The 18,151-nt window shown below is 40.8% G+C and overlaps 2 protein-coding genes across 7 annotated transcripts in view; both read right to left on the minus strand.

The window, feature by feature from the left end:
- LOC110523998 (adhesion G-protein coupled receptor D2) overlaps positions 1-6,743 on the minus strand; it is a 162,202-nt gene extending 155,459 nt beyond the window's left edge. For all 5 annotated transcript variants that reach the window (XM_021603244.2, XM_021603243.2, XM_021603246.2 and 2 more), the window contains exons 1-2: positions 5,101-6,743; positions 4,879-4,915 (exon numbers count right to left, since the gene is read on the minus strand). In XM_021603244.2, coding sequence (XP_021458919.2) covers positions 4,879-4,915; positions 5,101-5,117 — 54 coding nt within the window. In that variant the 5' untranslated portion in view covers positions 5,118-6,743. The remainder of the gene's footprint in view (positions 1-4,878; positions 4,916-5,100) is intronic.
- A 78-nt stretch (positions 6,744-6,821) lies between these two features.
- kif14 (kinesin family member 14) overlaps positions 6,822-18,151 on the minus strand; it is a 51,397-nt gene continuing 40,067 nt past the window's right edge. Inside the window, exons 26-29 of one of the 2 annotated variants that reach the window (XM_021603253.2) lie at positions 17,769-17,888; positions 11,261-11,335; positions 8,102-8,243; positions 6,822-7,807 (exon numbers count right to left, since the gene is read on the minus strand). In XM_021603253.2, coding sequence (XP_021458928.2) covers positions 7,419-7,807; positions 8,102-8,243; positions 11,261-11,335; positions 17,769-17,888 — 726 coding nt within the window. In that variant the 3' untranslated portion in view covers positions 6,822-7,418. Of the gene's footprint in view, positions 7,808-8,101; positions 8,244-11,260; positions 11,336-17,768; positions 17,892-18,151 lie in introns of both variants that reach the window. The other variant, XM_021603252.2, reaches the window with a different exon arrangement.

Genomic DNA, 18,151 nt, shown 5'->3' on the forward strand with positions numbered 1-18,151 from the left:
GCTCCCTCAGTTCCCACAACCCTATGCTCCCTCAGTTCCCACAGCCCTATGCTCCCTCAGTTCCCACAGCCCTATGCTCCCTCAGTTCCCTCAGCCCTATGTTCCCTCAGCCCCATGTTCCCTCAGCCCCATGTTCCCTCAGCCCCATGTTCCCTTAGTTATATCTTCTAAACCTGGGGTCGGCAACCCAAATGAAAGGAAGAGATATTTTTCAACTTCCAGTCACCAATGATTCAATACTAGACAGGACAAACACATTTTGGTGATTTCTGGTATATAATCAAAATAATTCAATCAGTGCATGTTTTTGGACTCATTCATTAGTTTTTACACAATTAAGTACAATACCATTGAAAGTTAATGTTGAAAATGATGCTGTAGCTGCTTCCTGTTGCCAAGATTTTGATAAACACCTCAATGTCAAAACACAGTTTTAAAGGGGTGGGGGTGGGGGGGTTGCACTTTTGAAACTACCACAACTCAAAAACTGGAGATATTTTTACATCACTGGTTAGATGTTAACCTGCAGAACACAGTAAGCTACTGTACATGTTGGAATGTTGCATTGTTTCATGAGCTGAAATAAATGATCCCAGAAATTGTACATATGAACAAAAGCTTATTTCTCTCAAATTGTGCTGAAATGTATTTACATCCCTGTTAGTGAGAATTTGTCCTTTGCCAAGATAATCCATCCACCTGACAGGTGTGGCATTTCAAGAAGCTTATTAAACAGCATGATCACTAAACAGACATACTTGTGCTGGGGACAGTAAAAGGCCACTCTAAAATGTGCTGTTTTGTCACTACACAATGCCACCGGTGTCTTAAGTTTTGAGGGACCGTGAAATTGGCATGCGGACTGCAGGAATGTCCACCAGAGCAATTGCCAGAGAATTGAATGTCCATTTCTCTACCATAAGCCGCCTCCAAAGTCATTTTAGATAATTTGGCGGTACCTCCAACCGGCCTCACAACAACAGATCACGTGTATGGTATTGTGTGGGCGAGTGCACAATGTTGTGAACAGAGTGCCCCATGGTGGCGATGGGGTTATTGTATGGGCAGGCATAAGCTACGGACAATGGATAGGTAGAGACTTCAGCTTTCATGTAGAGACTGGCCTTCATGTCTTAAAGTAATGATGGACTGCCGTTTCTCTTTTCTTAATTGAGCTGTTCTTGCTCTAATATGGACTTGGTCTTTTACAAAATAGGGCTGTATTCTGTCTAGAGGTCGACCGATTAATAGGAATGGCCGATTAATTAGGACCGATTTCAAGTTTTCATAACAATCGGTAATCTGCATTTTTGGACACGATTATGGCCGATTACATTGCACTCCACGAGGAGACTGCGTGGCAGACTGACCACCACAGTGAGTGCAGCAAGGAGGTAAGTTGCTAGCTAGCATTAAACTTATCTTATAAAAAACAATCAATCTTAGCATAATCAATAGTTAACTACACATAGTTGATGATATTACTAGTTTATCTAGCTTGTCCTGTGTTGCATATAATCGATGAGGTGCCTGTTAATTTATCATCGAATCACAGCCTACTTCGCCAAACGGTGAAGTAGGCTGATGAATTAACAATGAATTAACAAGATCATTCGCGAAAAAAGCACTGTTGTTGCACCAATGTGTACCTAACCATAAACATCAATGCCTTTCTTAAAATAAAAACACACTTAAAATGTAAACCTGCATTTTTGGTTAATATTGCCTGCTAACATTAATTTCTTATAACTAGGGAAATTGTGTCACTTCTCTTGTGTTCTGTGCAAGCAGAGTCAGGGTATATGCAGCAGTTTCGGCTGCATTTGCCAGCAGCTCTTCATAATGCGTAAAAGCATTACGCTGTTGATGACTTCAAGCCTATCAACTCCCGAGATTAGGCTGGCAATACTAAAGTACCTATTAGATCATCCAATAGTCAAAGGTATATGAAATACAAATGGTATAGAGAGAAATAGTCCTATAATAACTACAACCTAAAACTTCTTACCTGGGAATATTGACTCATGTTAAAAGGAACCACCAGCTTTCATATGTTTTCATGTTCTGAGCAAGAAACTTAAACGTTAGCTTTTTTACATGGCAAATATTGCACTTTTACTTTCTTCTCCAACACATTGTTTTTGCATTATTTAAACCAAATTGAACATGTTTCATTATTTGAGACTAAATATATGTTATTGATGTATTAGATTAAGTTAAAATAAAAGTGTTCATTCAGTATTGTTGTAATTGTCATTATTACAAATATATATATAAAAATTGGCCGATAAATCGGTATCGGCTTCTTTTGGTCCTCCAATAATCGGTATCGGCGTTGAAAAATCTTAATTGGTCGACCTCTAATTCTGTATGCCAACCCTACCATGTCACAACACAAATGATGGCTCAAATGCATTAAGGAAAGAAATTCCACATATTAACAAGGCACACCTGTTAATTGAAATGCATTCCAGGTGACTACCTCATGAAGCTGGTTGAGAGAATGCCAAGAGTTTGCAAAGCTGTCATCAAGGCAAAGGGTGGCTACTTTGAAGAATCTCATTTAAAATATATTTTGATTTGTTGAACACTTTTTTGGTTACTACATGATTACATGTGTTATTTAATAGTTTGGATGTCTTCACTATTATTCTACAATATAGAGTATAGTAAAAATAAAGAAAAACCCTGGAATGAGTAGGTGTGTCCAAACTTTTGACTGGTACCCTATATCATTCCGGTAAAACAAGGAATTAAGGCATGACACATTGCGTTTTTAAAATGGCTGTGTTCCTATGGGAATTTGCACATGTTTTAGAGCACCACGATTTTTTTACAAATCATTTTGGAACAGTAATTGGTGACATATTTTGTCTCAAACATAGACTTTCAAATCTATTTTAGTGTAATTACGACCCGAATTAAGCATGCTTAAATGGAACGATTCCCTTTTTATGCACTTTACGCTCTACGCGTATTCTGAACTTGATCTTAAGCATGAGAATTGCATGAGCATGCTATTCACCCGCTATTCGAGAAATTAAGGTGTGGCAGAGGTGTGTCTACAGATGCGTCATATTCTGACCTTACTTCCCTCAAAATTTCACCACCTTAGTGCATGATGAAATAAGGTCGAGCAACTTGTCATTGTACTTTTTACAATTTGTATTGTGTTAAATATTTGCCACTATTGGTATCAATCGTCAGTTATACCCACATACTGTCGCTGACTTCCTTATTAGAGTCCTTACATTTTGCACCATTCCATTATCCTACGCAGACCATACATAGCCATTTAAAACCTGGAGCAGTTCTAATGAATGGACCGTTGCCATCATAGTTCCACGATTAGTGAGGATTACTAGGGTAGATTTATAGGACTACTGTTCAACCCCTATTGTACACTTTTCTCACCTTCCAATATTTCATGGATTGAACAATTGAATAAGGTAACTTTCAGGATGAATCAAACCACAATCTTTGTTTCACCAATATATTTTGCACCTTAAGGATCTCCAAACCAATTCTATTTTTTTTCATAAATAACTTACTAACCCTAAAAAATATACAAGATCAGACTATTTTTAAATCTACTAATTGGTGTTGGAAAGGAGACGAAGGTGTGTATTTACATGGCTTTCTTTCACTGATCCTTAATATTCTGGGCCCGGTTTCCCCAACGATGCATCTTTCCTACAACAGCCGAAAGACGTAGCATGCGTTTCCCAAAACACCAGGCAGAGAGAACGGTCGCTAAATGCATCGTTGGAGTAGGTTTCAATACTGATTCGAAAGAAAGGGAGCGCTGCTCTCTGATCAGCTTTCTCCAGTCAAGTCTTACCTTAACATTTAAAAAAAATTCACAATAATGAAGATGGGTCAGCTCCTAGTGAAATTACCACCTACGGCAGCAAATATTAAGGCGGCTTATTCGAATGACCAATAAAAATACATTAATCACCGATTTGGCACATCATTGTGCAATTTAGGTCAAATAAAATAACCCAAATTAGCTAGCAATTAGCTAGCAATAGCACGCTAGCTAGCTAGATAAATGTCCATGAATGTTACATGCGTTTTGACCTGTCCCCAAATTAATATAGTTGGTTCAGAGTTCGTTTTGATATTTCAACCTGCGTGTCCTGATCGTGTGGGTGGACAAAAATCAACATGCATGCGCGTGCCCAGTCTAGTCAGCATGCAACGACACTTAGCTGTTCTACAAGTGGTCTGAGGAAGCGTTAGTTTACGAGCGTTTTCAAGTGCGACGTTAAGAACGATGGTTTTGCGAAACAGCTAGGAGATTTGACTACAGCTAGGAGATTTGACTATGTTGCTACAAAGGTTCTAACGATGAACTTAGACTTAAGAAGTTTTTGGAAGCCAGGCCCTGAACCGTACTCTCCATATATTCTAGTGGGTTTGCTGATACACATATTTTTAAAAGTACACCAAATTTAAAGGGATGACTTTAGATACATGTACGGAATCCCATTTTGAAAATATCCCACAATAAAATATGTTGGCCTGCAAGTGGGGGGGTTTTCAGCAGTTTAATTCAATTGTTTTCAGAATGTGCAAGGTAACCACACCTGCATAAGGTAAATCTGAACTACTGAGAAGTGTGTAGGAATGGCATGCATAGGAAAGGCGTACATTTCCTAAGTCTGAATCGGGCCCATATTCCTCAATATTGATTCCAATTATGATGGAAATTTGTTCAGTGGGTACTGAGTGAACATAGGTCTTATTAAGAAACATTGGCTTAAGGGAGAATAGGGCTGAGTGAACATCCTTCATACATTCAGTGTGAAAGTTCAATAACACATTCCTTCAAATATAAAACATGCCCTAAAATAATGAAAACAGTGCACTTACAAGTAAATTGGGGTATAATATCCAAAACCACTGCATCCTTTGAAATGGAAGCCAATGTGAAATTGTTAGTACGGTTTTGGGAAATGATCCATCGATAAAGGCAATATAAATCAACTTAATTTAAAGGTTGCACCAAAAGGCAAAAGCTACATGTCCAAATATAATTATTGAATTCTCACTTTAACATTTAAGCTAAAATGACTAACAGTACTTTACACCTACCTGAGATCGGACACCATCCGTTAATACTCAAGTTTTCGTGCGTTTTCTTTAGTCCACCTCCATCGACATTTCGAAGTCGTCGTGTGATTTAAAATACTTTCATCAATGAATCCTCCTGTGCTACATTTTCTCAACAAAAGTAATTAGCAAAAACAAATTGGTCGTTGTTTGCAACCCAAAAGTAGTAGATTCGATTTACTCTTCATGAGTTTGAGGGAACCTCCTAGGTGACATCAGATTTTATGAAGTGATGCAGAGCCTGAGAGCGCGAAGGGTGGGTATAAAAGCAGGGAGCCGTTTCAAGCTCTGCTGAGGGAAAAATAACGAACTTACTCACAAGCTGTTGCACAATATGCATAAAACGAGACCAAAATATGCATGTATGGAGACCAGACGAAAAAGCTAAACAAAAAAGTCCAGAAATATTCATTTATTATGCTCACTTTCAAATTGTGACATGATTGTGAGGTATCAAATCTTTACCAAGAGATACAAAAAGTGTCATGAGACAAAAAAAAAAGACAAGTACTTTGTGCAAGGTTTAAGTGCAAAGTATAGTTGATCAAATGAATGAAACCACTCAGAAAAAGTTGTGATATGGGACACCTCTAACAGCATTGAGTGAGCTACATACAATACAGAAAATTGTTGCGCTTTCATGTATACATGTATAAATGCCAAAATGAGAAGATATTGCCCAAATAGTTTACAATCCACTGCAGTACAATTCAATTAGTATACACATTTTATCAAAGTACTTTACAATCTGAAGAAATCCCTGTCTGACAAAATAAAGTATACTGAACAAAAATATAAATGTAAAGTGTTGGTCCCAAGTTTCATGAGCAGAAATAAAAGATCTAAGAAATGTTACGCACATTTGTGTACAAATGTGTTTAAATCCCTGTTAGTGAACATTTCCACTTTGCAAAGACAATCCATCCACCTGACAGGTGTGGCATATTAAAGAAGCTGTTTAAACAGCATAATCGTTACAGAGGTGTACTTTTGCAGGGGACAATAAAAGGCCACTCTAAAATGTGCTGTTTTGTCACACAACACCACAGATGTCTCAAGTTGAGGAGCATGCAATTGGCATGCTGACTGCAGGGATGTCCACCAGAGCTGTTTGTTGCCTGGGAATGTTCATGTCCCTAACATAAGCCGCCTATGTTGTCATTTTAGAGAATTTCGCCATACGTCCAACCGGCCTCACAAGGGCAGACCACATGTAACCATGCCAGCCCAGGACCTCCACATCGGGCTTCTTCACCTGCGGGTTGATCTGAGACCAGTCACCAGGACAGCTGATGAAACTGTGTGTTTTCACAATTGAAGAATTTCTGCATTAACTGTCAGAAATGGTCTCAGGGAAGCTCACCTCTGTGCTCGTAGTCCTCAACGGGGTCTTGACCTGACTGCAGTTTGCTGATGCCAACGTTGTGAACAGTGCCACATTGTGGCAATGGGGTTATGGTATGGGCAGGCATAATATACAGACAACGAACCCAATTACTTTTTATTGATGGCAATTTGAATGCAGAGATACCGTGACGAGATCCTGAAGCCCATTTTCATGCCATTCATCCGCCGCATTCACCTTATCTTTCAGCATGATAATGTTTGGCCCCATGTCGCAAGAATTTAAGCACAATTACTGGAAGCTGAAAATGTCTGTGTTCTTCCATGGCCTGCATACTCACCAGACTTGTCACCCATTGAGCATGTTTGGGATGCTCTGGATCGACCTGTACAAGTGTTCTAGTTCCCGCCAATATCGAGCAATGTCGCACAGCCATTGAAGAGTATGACATGAGGCAAATGGTGGTCACACCAGATACTAACTGGGTTTATGATCCACGTTCCTACTTTTTTATGGTATGTGATCAACTGATGCATATCTTTATTCCCAGTCATGAGAAATCCATAGATTAGGGCCTAATGAATGTATTTCAATTGACGGCTTTCCTTATATGAACTGTAACTGAGTAAAATCTTTGAAATTGTTGTATGTTGCGTTTACATTATATTTTTGTTCAGTGTATTCATCTGGGGTTTTAGTGCAATTGGACAGAAAGACCTTTGATGCACATTCATTCTCTCTGTTGGGTCTTTCTATTAATGGCATTGAGCCTGTAACCTTTAACATCAATCATCTGGGTCATGTTCATTAGAGCACACTGTAGCAAAAAAAATTGCAACGGAAACCGAAAACATTTGTTCCTCATTGGACAAGCTCAGATTGTACTACCTTCCCATTTCCGGCAGTTTCATGCCTACTGAACAAGTACCTGATCAGCTGATCAACCCCCTGTGCATCAAACCCAATGTGCATCGTCATTAGATGAAGACAATCCTGAAGAGAGAGAAACAATCGTAGGGGCTCCTCTGTTCCTTTCCATGTCGGAAGCAACCAGGGTCCCCTCATTCCCCTGACCCCTTTCCCGTGTGCTCTTCTCTGAGCCAGAAGATCCCCTCTTCTCTTCAAGGCCCTGCGTGTTGAAGGCGGTACTCAGGGACTGCAGGGCAGAATGGAGCTCGTCCCGGGCTGCTATGACAGTCTCCAGGCAGGGCAGCTGTAGACTAGATGATGTGGTAGCCAGCCCTGTGCCGCCCCTGGGGAGGCCGTTAATGACTTTGTCGATGGTCTTGGAGGAGGAGGAGACAGCCTCTCGGCAGGTACTGAGGCTGGAGTCACTGCTTTTACCTGGTAAAGAGTTAAATACATGCATTTAACTTCTCGTTTGACTTATTTAGGTCCCTATAGTGGCTAGAACCTAGCTTTCCTGGATGATTAGACTAATGATGGGCAGATAATAGAAACACATATGTTTACAGTTCCACAATATCGCTCAAATCTATCAATCAAAGTTGAAGTCACAATAGGACAGGGAAATGAGAGGAAATCAAAAAGGAAGCCATTTTGGTCAGTTAAATGACAGGCATTTTGTTTTTGTAGCAATGCTGTGGCCTTGCTTCTCACAGGCCAGACAGTCAGTACCTCGGAGGGCGAGAGAGAGAGCAGCGTGAAGCTGCTTGATTGCCTGGTTGAGCTGGAAAAGCTTGGCTGCTGTGTTCCTCACTCTGTGGAGCAGTGAGGGATCAGGGTCCTCAGCTCCCTTCTTGGAGCCTTCTTCCCTATCCTGTAGACAGACAGACACACGTTACAGTTGATGTCATTGGAAAATGGTGCCTTTCCAAGGGGATGAACCCTTTTCCTCACATACTGTAGCTAACCCTAATAAAGCCCTTCCTCCATACACTAGTTGTGCATAACTACTGTTGATTCCAATCAAATACTGTCTCACTACAACAGTGCAATTACAAAACATGTGACAATTTCAGGCCAATAATCATTACCACCCTTGACAAAGATGAGCAAAAAAGCATGTATAAAATAAATACTGCGCAGGCGCCAAAAAAGTTGAAAATGATTATACTAATACAATTGCTCAGAGAAAGAGATTTTGTTTAACAAGTAATAAAAAAATAATAATGTAAGATAGGGCTGCCAATAATTTTGAGACCTGTTTTCAGTAGCACCCTACCTTTGCGAGGATAACGACACTGCCTTTTTTGAAAATGTTTTAAGAGATTGGAGAACACATTGGGAGGGATCTTACAATTCCACCACACTGAATCTTTCCAGATCCTTGATATCCTTCATCTGCGCTTATGGACTTGCTCTCTTCAACTCAAACCACAGGTTTTCAATGTGGTTCAAGTCTGGGTGTGTGCTTGGGGTTATCGTCATGCTGGAAGATCCACTTGCGGCCAAGTCTCAGCCTCCTGGCAAAGGCAAAAAGGTTTTTGGCTAAAATGTCCTGGTTAAGTTCATGATGCTGTTGTCCTAAACAAAGGCCACAAGACCAGTGGAAGCAAAATAACCAAAAAAATCCTACGTATTTTAACGTAGGCATGAGGTACTCTTCTGCACATGCTTCCATTTTTTCTACGCCAAACCCACCACTGGTGTGCGTGGCCAAAGAGCTACATTTTCACATCAACAGACCATAGCACCATGAAGTATGATAAACGACGTTGGCACCGGTGCTATGGCTAGTTTCAAAACTATGAAATAACACAGAATCATGTGGTAACATACCAAAGAAAAAGTGTTAAACAAATCAAAACATATGCCAATTCTTCCCAAAGGTGTTCGATGGAGTTGGTCAGGGCTCTGTGCAGGCCAGTCAAGGTCTTCCACACCAATCTTGAAAAAATATTTCTGTATGGACCTCGATTTGTGCACGGGGGCATTGTCATGCTGAAACAGGAAAGGGCCTTCCCCATACTGTTGCCAAAGTTGGAAGCACAGAATCATCGTATGCTGTAGCGTTATGTATTTCCTTCATTTTAACTATAGGGCCAAGCCAGAAGCATGAAAAACAGTAACAGACCATTATTCCTCCTCCACCCAACTTTACAGGTACTTCCTGGTGTCCGCCAAACCCAGATTCATTCATCGGACTGCCAGATGGTGAAGGGTGATTTCACTCCAGAGAGCAGTTTCCACTGCTCCAGAATGAAATGGCGGCAAGCTTTACACCACTCCAGCCGACGCTTGGCATTGTGCATGGCTATCTTGGGCTTGTGTGCCGCTGCCATGGAAACCCATTTTATGAAGCTGCCGACGAACAGTTCTTGTGCGAACAATGCTTCCAGAGGCAGTTTGTAACTCGGTAGTGAGTGTTGCAACCAAGGACAGACGATTTGTACACACTACGCGCTTCAGCACTCGGCGGTCCCTTTCTGTGAGCTTGTGTGGCCTACCACTTCGCGGCTGAGCCGTTGTTGCTCCGAGACGTTTCCACTTCACAATAACAGCACTTACAGTTGACCGTGGCAGCTCTAGCAGGGCAGAAATTTGTTGAACTGACTTGTTGGAAAGGTGGCATCCTATGATGGTGCCACGTTGAATGTCACTGAGCTCTTCAGTAAGGCCATTGTACTGCCAATGTTTGTCTTTGGAGATAGCATTATGTAGTCTAAATTAGCCTAGCTAATGTTAGGTATCTGGCCATCTTAACTAGCTTCTCTCGGTTTGATGCAATCAAGAAAAGGTACTATGTAATCAGATGAGATGACAAATAACTAGCAATAAATTAGTCTACCAGTGCGAGTTGACTGTTGCCATGCCACCACCTCCCTGCTCCCATCAGCACTCACATTTGAGCTGCTGCTCTGCTAATAAAGTAGCTCCTCCTACTAACATTACAGCATTGTCGAGTTAGGTATTTTTTCTTAATGTTCTATCATTCAGACCCCTACTCTCAAGTCAGCAAGACTTTGAGAGCTGGCATCAGCCAAACAAGGTTGCCTCTGCCAGGGGGCTGAAACTTGGCAGCAGTATATCAAGAATCTGGAACGATTATGTACGGAGCAATGGTCTAAGATCCCTCCCAACATGTTCTCAAATCTCATAAAACATTTAAGAAAACATCTCAGTGTCGTTATGCTCGCAAGGGGAGGGTTCTAGAGTTTTGAAAATTAGTGTCAATTATTTTCACCCTCATCTTTTTTTGATTTTTTATTTTTTTTACTAGTGGTTAAACAAAAATGTTATTTACGCAATTGCATTAGCGTAAAATAATATAATTTCACATTTTCTTTGAGCATACACAGTATTTGTATTAAAAAAAATGTGTAACAAGGGTGCCAATAATTATGGACCTGGCTACATCTGCATTTCACTATCATGAAAATACAGTAGCAACAAATTAAACCATGGCTCTCCCAGAGGCCCACAGAGATTCAACATGTGTCTGGTTTTGCTCATCCAATCCCTTTGTTTGAAGACAATGAGGGTGGAGGTCCGGGGGAAAGATGTCCTCTCCTTTGTCCCAATCGCCTAGCGCAGCCGATGATCGACACTAACAAAGACGCTAGTTTGTGAGTGGCAGATAATGGCAAACAAGCACGTTAACGGTGACTGATGGCACTTCATTCAACACATCCATTACCTGAACGATGTGCTCAACGTGAGACTGTGGCGATAAGGCTGACAGGGGTGGCAAGGTTTTTTACAAGAGCCATAAAAGCTGATTCGCACCTTTTAACGTGCTGGCTGTGGGAGGGGCTATTTATCTGGAGAGTTTAACCCCATGTCAAGAAAGATAGATGGGCTGGTTGGGTTTCTTATTGTTCGCCCAGTGCTCACCGTCATGTGGCAGTGGATGTAGCTCTGGAGAGCACAGGACAGGTCCAGCATCTTCGACTTGAGGCTCTGCAAAACCTGCCAGAAACATATAGACCATATGGTATCTTGTTTGGAGACTGATGCTTGATAGAGACAGAGGCAATCGAAAGAAACAATCCAGAATAACATTGCAAAATTATTTATCCTATGCAAATCATTGATGCCATTCATGGCTTTAAAATGTAATTTCTTGACTTAACTTTTTAACATAACATTTCTCTGATGCCAAAACCTCAAGAATCCATCTCAAGGATTTCTACCGTTCAACAGTTAGAAATGTCCTTGTTTTTGAAAGAAAAGCACATTTTATGTCCATTAAAAGGACATCAAATTGATCAGAGTGTAGACATTGCTAATGTTGTAAATGACTATTGTAGCTGGAAACAGAAGATATTTTATGGAATATCTACATAGTCCCATTATCAGCAACCATCACTCCCTGTGTTCCAATGGCACGTTGTGTTAGCTAATACAAGTTCATCATTTTAAAAGGCTAATTGTTCATTAGAAAACCCTTATGCAATTATGTTAGCGCAGTTGAAAACTGTTATTCTGATTAAAGAAGCAATAAAACTGTCATTTAGACTAGTTGAGTATCTGGAGTATCAGCTTCTGTGGGTTCAATTACGGGCTCAAAATGGCCAGAAACTAAGTTCTTTCTTCTGAAACTCGTCAGTCTAATCTTGTTCTGACAAACGAAGGCTATTCCATGCGAGAAATTGCCAAGAAACTAAAGATCTCGTACAACATTATGTACTACTCCCTTCAAAGAACAGCACAAACTGGCTCAACCAGAATAGAAAGAGGAGTGGGAGGCACCGGTGCACAACTGAGCAAGGGGACAAGTACAGTGGCTTGGGAAAGAATTCACCCCCTTGGCATTTTTCCTATTTTGTTGCCTTAAAACCTGGAATTAAAATAGATTAATTGGGGGGTTTGTATCATTTGATTTACACAACATGCCTACCACTTTGAAGATAGTTGTGAAACAAACAAGAAATAACACAAAAAAAAATTCAAACTTGAGCGTACATAACTATGCACCCTCCCAAAGTCAATACTTTGTAGAGCCAACTTTTTCAGCAATTACAGCTGCAAGTCTCTTGGGGTATGTCTCTATAAGTTTGGCACATCAAGCCACTGGGATTTTTGCCCATTCTTCAAGGCAAAACTGCTCCAGCTCCTTCAAGTAGGAGTGGTTCCGCTAATAAACAGCAATCTTTAAGTTATACCACAGATTTTCAATTGAATTGAGGTCTGGGCTTTGACTTGGCCATTCCAAGACATTTAAATGTTTCACCTTAAACCACTCGAGTGTTGCTTTAGCAGTATGCTTAGGGTCATTGTCCTGTTGGAAGGTGAACTTCTGTACCAGTGTCAAATCTCTGGAAGATTGAAACAGGTTCCCCTCAATAAATTCCCTGTATTTAGCGCCATCCATCATTCGTTCAATTCTGACCAGTTTCCCAGTCCCTGCCGATGAAAAACATGGGGATGGTGTTCTCGGGGTGATGAGAGGTGTTGGGTTTGTGCCAGACATAGCGTTTTCCTTGATGGCCAAAAAGCTAAATTTTAGTCTCATCTGACCAGAGTACCTTTTTCAATATGTTTGGGGAGTCTCCCACATGCTGTTTTTTTTCTTTAACCTGTTAGAGCTCTAGGGGCGCTATTTCATTTTTGGATAAAAAACGTTCCCGTTTTAAGCGCGATATTTTGTCACGAAAAGATGCTCGACTATGCATATTCTTGACAGTTTTGGAAAGAAAACACTCTGAAGTTTCAGAATCTGCAACGATTTTGTCTGTAAGTGCCCCAGAACTCATTCTACAGGCGAAACCAAGATGATGCATCAACCAGGGATTAGCAGAATTTCTGAAGCTCTGTTTTCCATTGTCTCCTTATATGGCTGTGATTGCGCAAGGAATGAGCCTACACTTTCTGTCGTTCGCCCAAGGTCTTAGCAGCATTGTGACGTATTTGTAGGCATATCATTGGAAGATTGACCATAAGAGACTACATTTTCCAAGTGTCCGCCTGGTGTCCTGCGTCGAATTCGGTGCGCAATTGCCAGCTGCTTCTACTTTACCATTTGATTCAGGGGAGAAAGCATGTGTCCAAGAACGATGTATCAATGAAGAGATATGTGAAAAACACCTTGATGATTGATTCTAAACAACGTTTGCCATGTTTTCAGTCGATATTATGGAGTTAATTTGGAAAAAAGTTCGCGTTTTGAGGACTGAATTTTCGGATTTTTTTTGGTAGCCAAATGTGATGTATAAAACGGAGCTATTTCTAATACACAAGGAATCTTTTTGGAAAAACTGAGCATCTGCTATCTAACTGAGAGTATCCTCATTGAAAACATCAGAAGTTCTTCAAAGGTAAATGATTTTATTTGAAGGCTTTTATGTTTTTGTTAATGTTGCGTGCTGGATGCTAACGCTAATGCTAACGCTAAATGCTAACGCTAAATGCTAACGCTAGCTAGCTACTTTTACACAAATGATTGTTTTCCTATGGTTGAGAAGCATATTTTGAAAATCTGAGATGACAGTGTTGTTTACAAAAGGCTAAGCTTGAGAGATGGCATATTTATTTCATTTCATTTGCGATTTTCATAAATAGTTAACGTTGTGTTATGCTAATGAGCTTGCTGATAGATTTACACAATCCTGGATACAGGGGTTTTTTCATAGCTAAACGTGACGCAGAAAACGGAGCGATTTGTCCTAAACAAATAATCTTTCAGGAAAAACTGAACATTTGCTATCTGAGAGTCTCCTCATTGAAAACATCTGAAGTTCTTCAAAGGTAAATGATTTTATTTGAATGCTTTTCTGTTTTTTTGTGTAAATGTTGCCAGCTGAATGCTAATGCTAAATGCTACGTTAGCCATCAATACTGTTACACAAATGCTTGTTTTGCAATGGTTGAGAAGCATATTTTGAAAATCTGAGATGACAGTGTTAACAAAAGGCTAAGCTTGAGAGCTAGCATATTTATTTCATTTCATTTGCGATTTTCATGAATAGTTAACGTTGCGTTATGGTAATGAGCTTGAGTCTGTATTCACGATCCCGGATCCGGGATGGGGAGATCAGAAAGGTTAAGCAATGGATTTTTTTCTGGCCACTCTTCTGTAAAGCCCAGCTCTGTGGAGTGTATGGCTTAAAGTAGTACAATGGCCATATACTCCACTCTCTGCTGTGGAGCTTTGCAGCTCCTTCAGGGTTTGCTTTGGTCTCTTTGTTGCCTCTCTGATTAATGCCCTTCTTGCCTGGTCCGTGAGTTTTGGTGGGCAGCCCGCTCTTGGCAGGTTTGTTGTGGTGCCATATTCTTTCAATTTTGTATAATGGATTTAATGGTGCGCAGTGGGATGTTCAAAGATCTGATATATTTTTTTAAACCCAACCCTGATCTGTACTTCTCCACAACTTAGTCCCTGACCTGTTTGGAGAGCTCCTTGGTCTTCATGGTGCCACTTGCTTAGTGGTGTTGCAGACTCAGGGGCCTTTCAAAACATGTGTATATACAGTGAGGGAAAAAAGTATTTGAACCCCTGCTGATTTTGTACGTTTGTCCACTGACAAAGAAATTATCAGTCTATAATTTTAATGGTAGGTTTATTTGGGCAGTGAGAGACAGAATAACAACAACAAAAAATCCAGAAAAACGCATGTCAAAAATGTTATAAATTGATTTGCATTTTAATGAGGGAAATAAGTATTTGACCCCTCTGCAAAACATGACTTAGTACTTGGTGGCAAAACCCTGGTTGGCAATCAGAGGTCAGACGTTTCTTGTAGTTGGCCACCAGGTTTGCACACATCTCAGGAGGGATTTTGTCCCACTCCTCTTTGCAGATCTTCTCCAAGTCATTAAGGTTTCGAGGCTGACATTTTAGCAGGCAAAATTAACCAGATGAAATTGTGTCACTTCTCTTGCGTTCATTGCACGCAGAGTCAGGGTATATGCAACAGTTTGGGCCGCCTGGCTCATTGCGAACTAATTTGCCAGAATTTTACGTAATTATGACATAACATTGAAGATTGTGCAATGTAACAGCAATATTTAGACTTAGGGATGCTAAATATGCAGGTTTAAAAATATATACTTCTGTGTATTGATTTTAAGAAAGGCATTGATGTTTATGGTTAGGTACATATTGGAGCAACGACAGTCCTTTTTCGCGAATGCGCACCGCATCGATTATATGCAACGCAGGACACGCTAGATAAACTAGTAATATCATCAACCATGTGTAGTTAACTAGTGATTATGATTGATTGTTCTTAGATAAGTTTAATGCTAGCTAGCAACTTACCTTGGCTTCTTACTGCATTCGTGTAACAGGCAGGCTCCTCGTGAGGCAGGTTGTTAGAGCGTTGGAATAGTTAACATTAAGGTTGCAAGATTGAATCCCTGAACTGACAAGGTAACAAAAAAAATCTCCAAAAATACAGATTTTCGATTGTTATGAAAACTTGAAAATCGGTCCTAATTAAATTGGCCATTCCGATTAATCGGTCGACCTCTAAAACAGACGCCTCACAAGTCCTCAACTGGCAGCTTCATTGAAGAGTACCCGCAAAACACCAGTCTCAACATCAACAGTGAAGAGGCGACTTCAGGATGCTGGCCTTCTAGGCAGAGTTCCTCTGTCCAGTGTCTGTTCTTTTGCCCATCTTAATCTTTTATTTTTATTGGCCAGTCTGAGATATGGCTTATTCTTTGCAACTCTGCCAAGAAGGCCAGCAACTGAGCAAGAGGACACTAATGTACATGTCCTCTTGCTCTGTTTTGCATTGGGGCCTCCCACTCTTTCTACTCTGGTTAGAGACAATCGTCCGAGATTCCTAAAGGTTGAAAAGCTGCAGCGGTCATCTCCTGCTTCACAGGGGGTGACACTCTAGACCCAAACTGTTATTGGCATATATCCATCTTGCCCTGCCTTTCTAAAGTCTTCGAAAGCCAAGTTAACAAACCACTTCGAATCCCACCGTACCTTCTCCGCTGTGCAATCCGGTTTCCGAGCTGGTCACTGGTGTACCTTAGCCACGCTCAAGGTCCTAACCGCTCAAGGTCCTATCATAACCGCCATCGATAAAAGACAGTACTGTGAAGCCGTCTTCATCGACCTGGCCAAGGCTTTCAACTCTGTCAATCACCATATTCTTATCGGCAGACTCAACAGCCTTGATTTCTTACATGACTGCCTCGCCTGGTTCACCAACTACTTCTCAGATTCAGTGTGTCAAATCGGGAGGCCCTGTTGTCCGGACCTCTGACAGTTTCTATGGGGGTTCAATTCTTGGGTGACTCTTTTCTCTGTATATATCAATGATCTCGCTATTGCTGCGCGTGATTCCTTGATCCACCTCTACGCAGACGACACCATTCTGTATACATCTGGCCCTTCTTTGGACACTGTTAACAAACCTCCAAACGAGCTTCAATGCCATACAACACTCCTTCCATGGCCTCCAACTGCTCTTAAACCCTACTAAAACTAAATGCATGATCTTCAACCGATCGCTGCCTGCACCCGCCCGCCCAACTAACATCACTACTCTGGACGGTTCTGACTTAGGCATTTGTAGTTGTCCACATATTCTAATTGTCTGGCTAGACTATAAACTCTCCTTCCAGACATTAAGTATCTCCAATCCAAAATTAAATCTAGAATCTGCTTCCTATTTCGCAACAAAGCATCCTTCACTCATGCTGCCAAACATACCCTCGTAAAACTGACTATCCTACCGATCCTCGACTTCGGGGATGTCATTTACAAAATAGCCTCCAACACTCTACTCAGAAAACTGAATGCAGTCTATCACAGTAATTGTAATTACTTCGCTACTATGGCCTATTTATTGCCTTACCTCCTTACTCCATTTGCACACATTGTATATAGATTTTTCTATTGTGTTATTGACTGTACTTTTGTTTATCCCATGTGTAACTCTGTGTTTATTGTCGCACAGCTTTGCTTTATCTTGGCCAGGTCGCACTTGTAAATGAGAACTTGTTTTCAACTGTCCTACTTGGTGTTAAATAAAGGTGGAGGGGGAAAAAAACTAACAACAGTTTTCAGCTGTGCTAACATAACTGCAAAAAGGGTTTTCTAATGATCAATTAGCCTTTTAAAATTATGAACTTGTATTAGCTAACACAACGTGCCATTGGAACACAGGAGTGATGGTTGCTGATAATGGGCCTCTGTACGCCGACGTAGATATTATTATTCTTTTTTTGTAATTTTTTTAATCACCCGTTTCCAGCTACAATTCAATTCAACGTCTACACTGTATTTCTGATCAATGTGATGTTATTTTAATGTTAATGACGTTACTTTCAAAAACAAGGACATTTCTAACTGACGCCAAACTGTTGAACGGCAGTGTATATCAAAACAATTCCTATAGAAGTCATTTAGACAATGAATACTAAAATGGTGGCTACGTACCGGAGTCCTGGGATAGGCCAGCTGCGCATCGCTGAGCATCTTGTTGGAGATTGCCAGACCCTCTTCCAGGAGAGAGTGCACCCCTTTACAAGTCCCCTCCAAAAGAGACAGGGCCACAGACTGCTGGGGAAAGAGAAACGACAGACAACTTTTGAGAGACGCTTTCTTTACCCTCCGCAAACCAGCGTGATTAGCCATGTGTCATTGGATCCAGTTATATCATTATTCTGAATTGAGGAGGGGAGTGGAGATGAAGCATCCAGGCAGGATGCATCATGGCTTCGTTATTTCCACCAAAGCACCACAAAGCCTTCATGCCCAGTATCTTATCCATTCTCAATCAATATGAAAGGCAGTATATGGTGAGAGTGTGAGTAGGAGAA

This window comes from Oncorhynchus mykiss, chromosome 5 (genome assembly GCF_013265735.2).
Source record: "Oncorhynchus mykiss isolate Arlee chromosome 5, USDA_OmykA_1.1, whole genome shotgun sequence".
Classification (NCBI taxonomy): domain Eukaryota; kingdom Metazoa; phylum Chordata; class Actinopteri; order Salmoniformes; family Salmonidae; genus Oncorhynchus; species Oncorhynchus mykiss.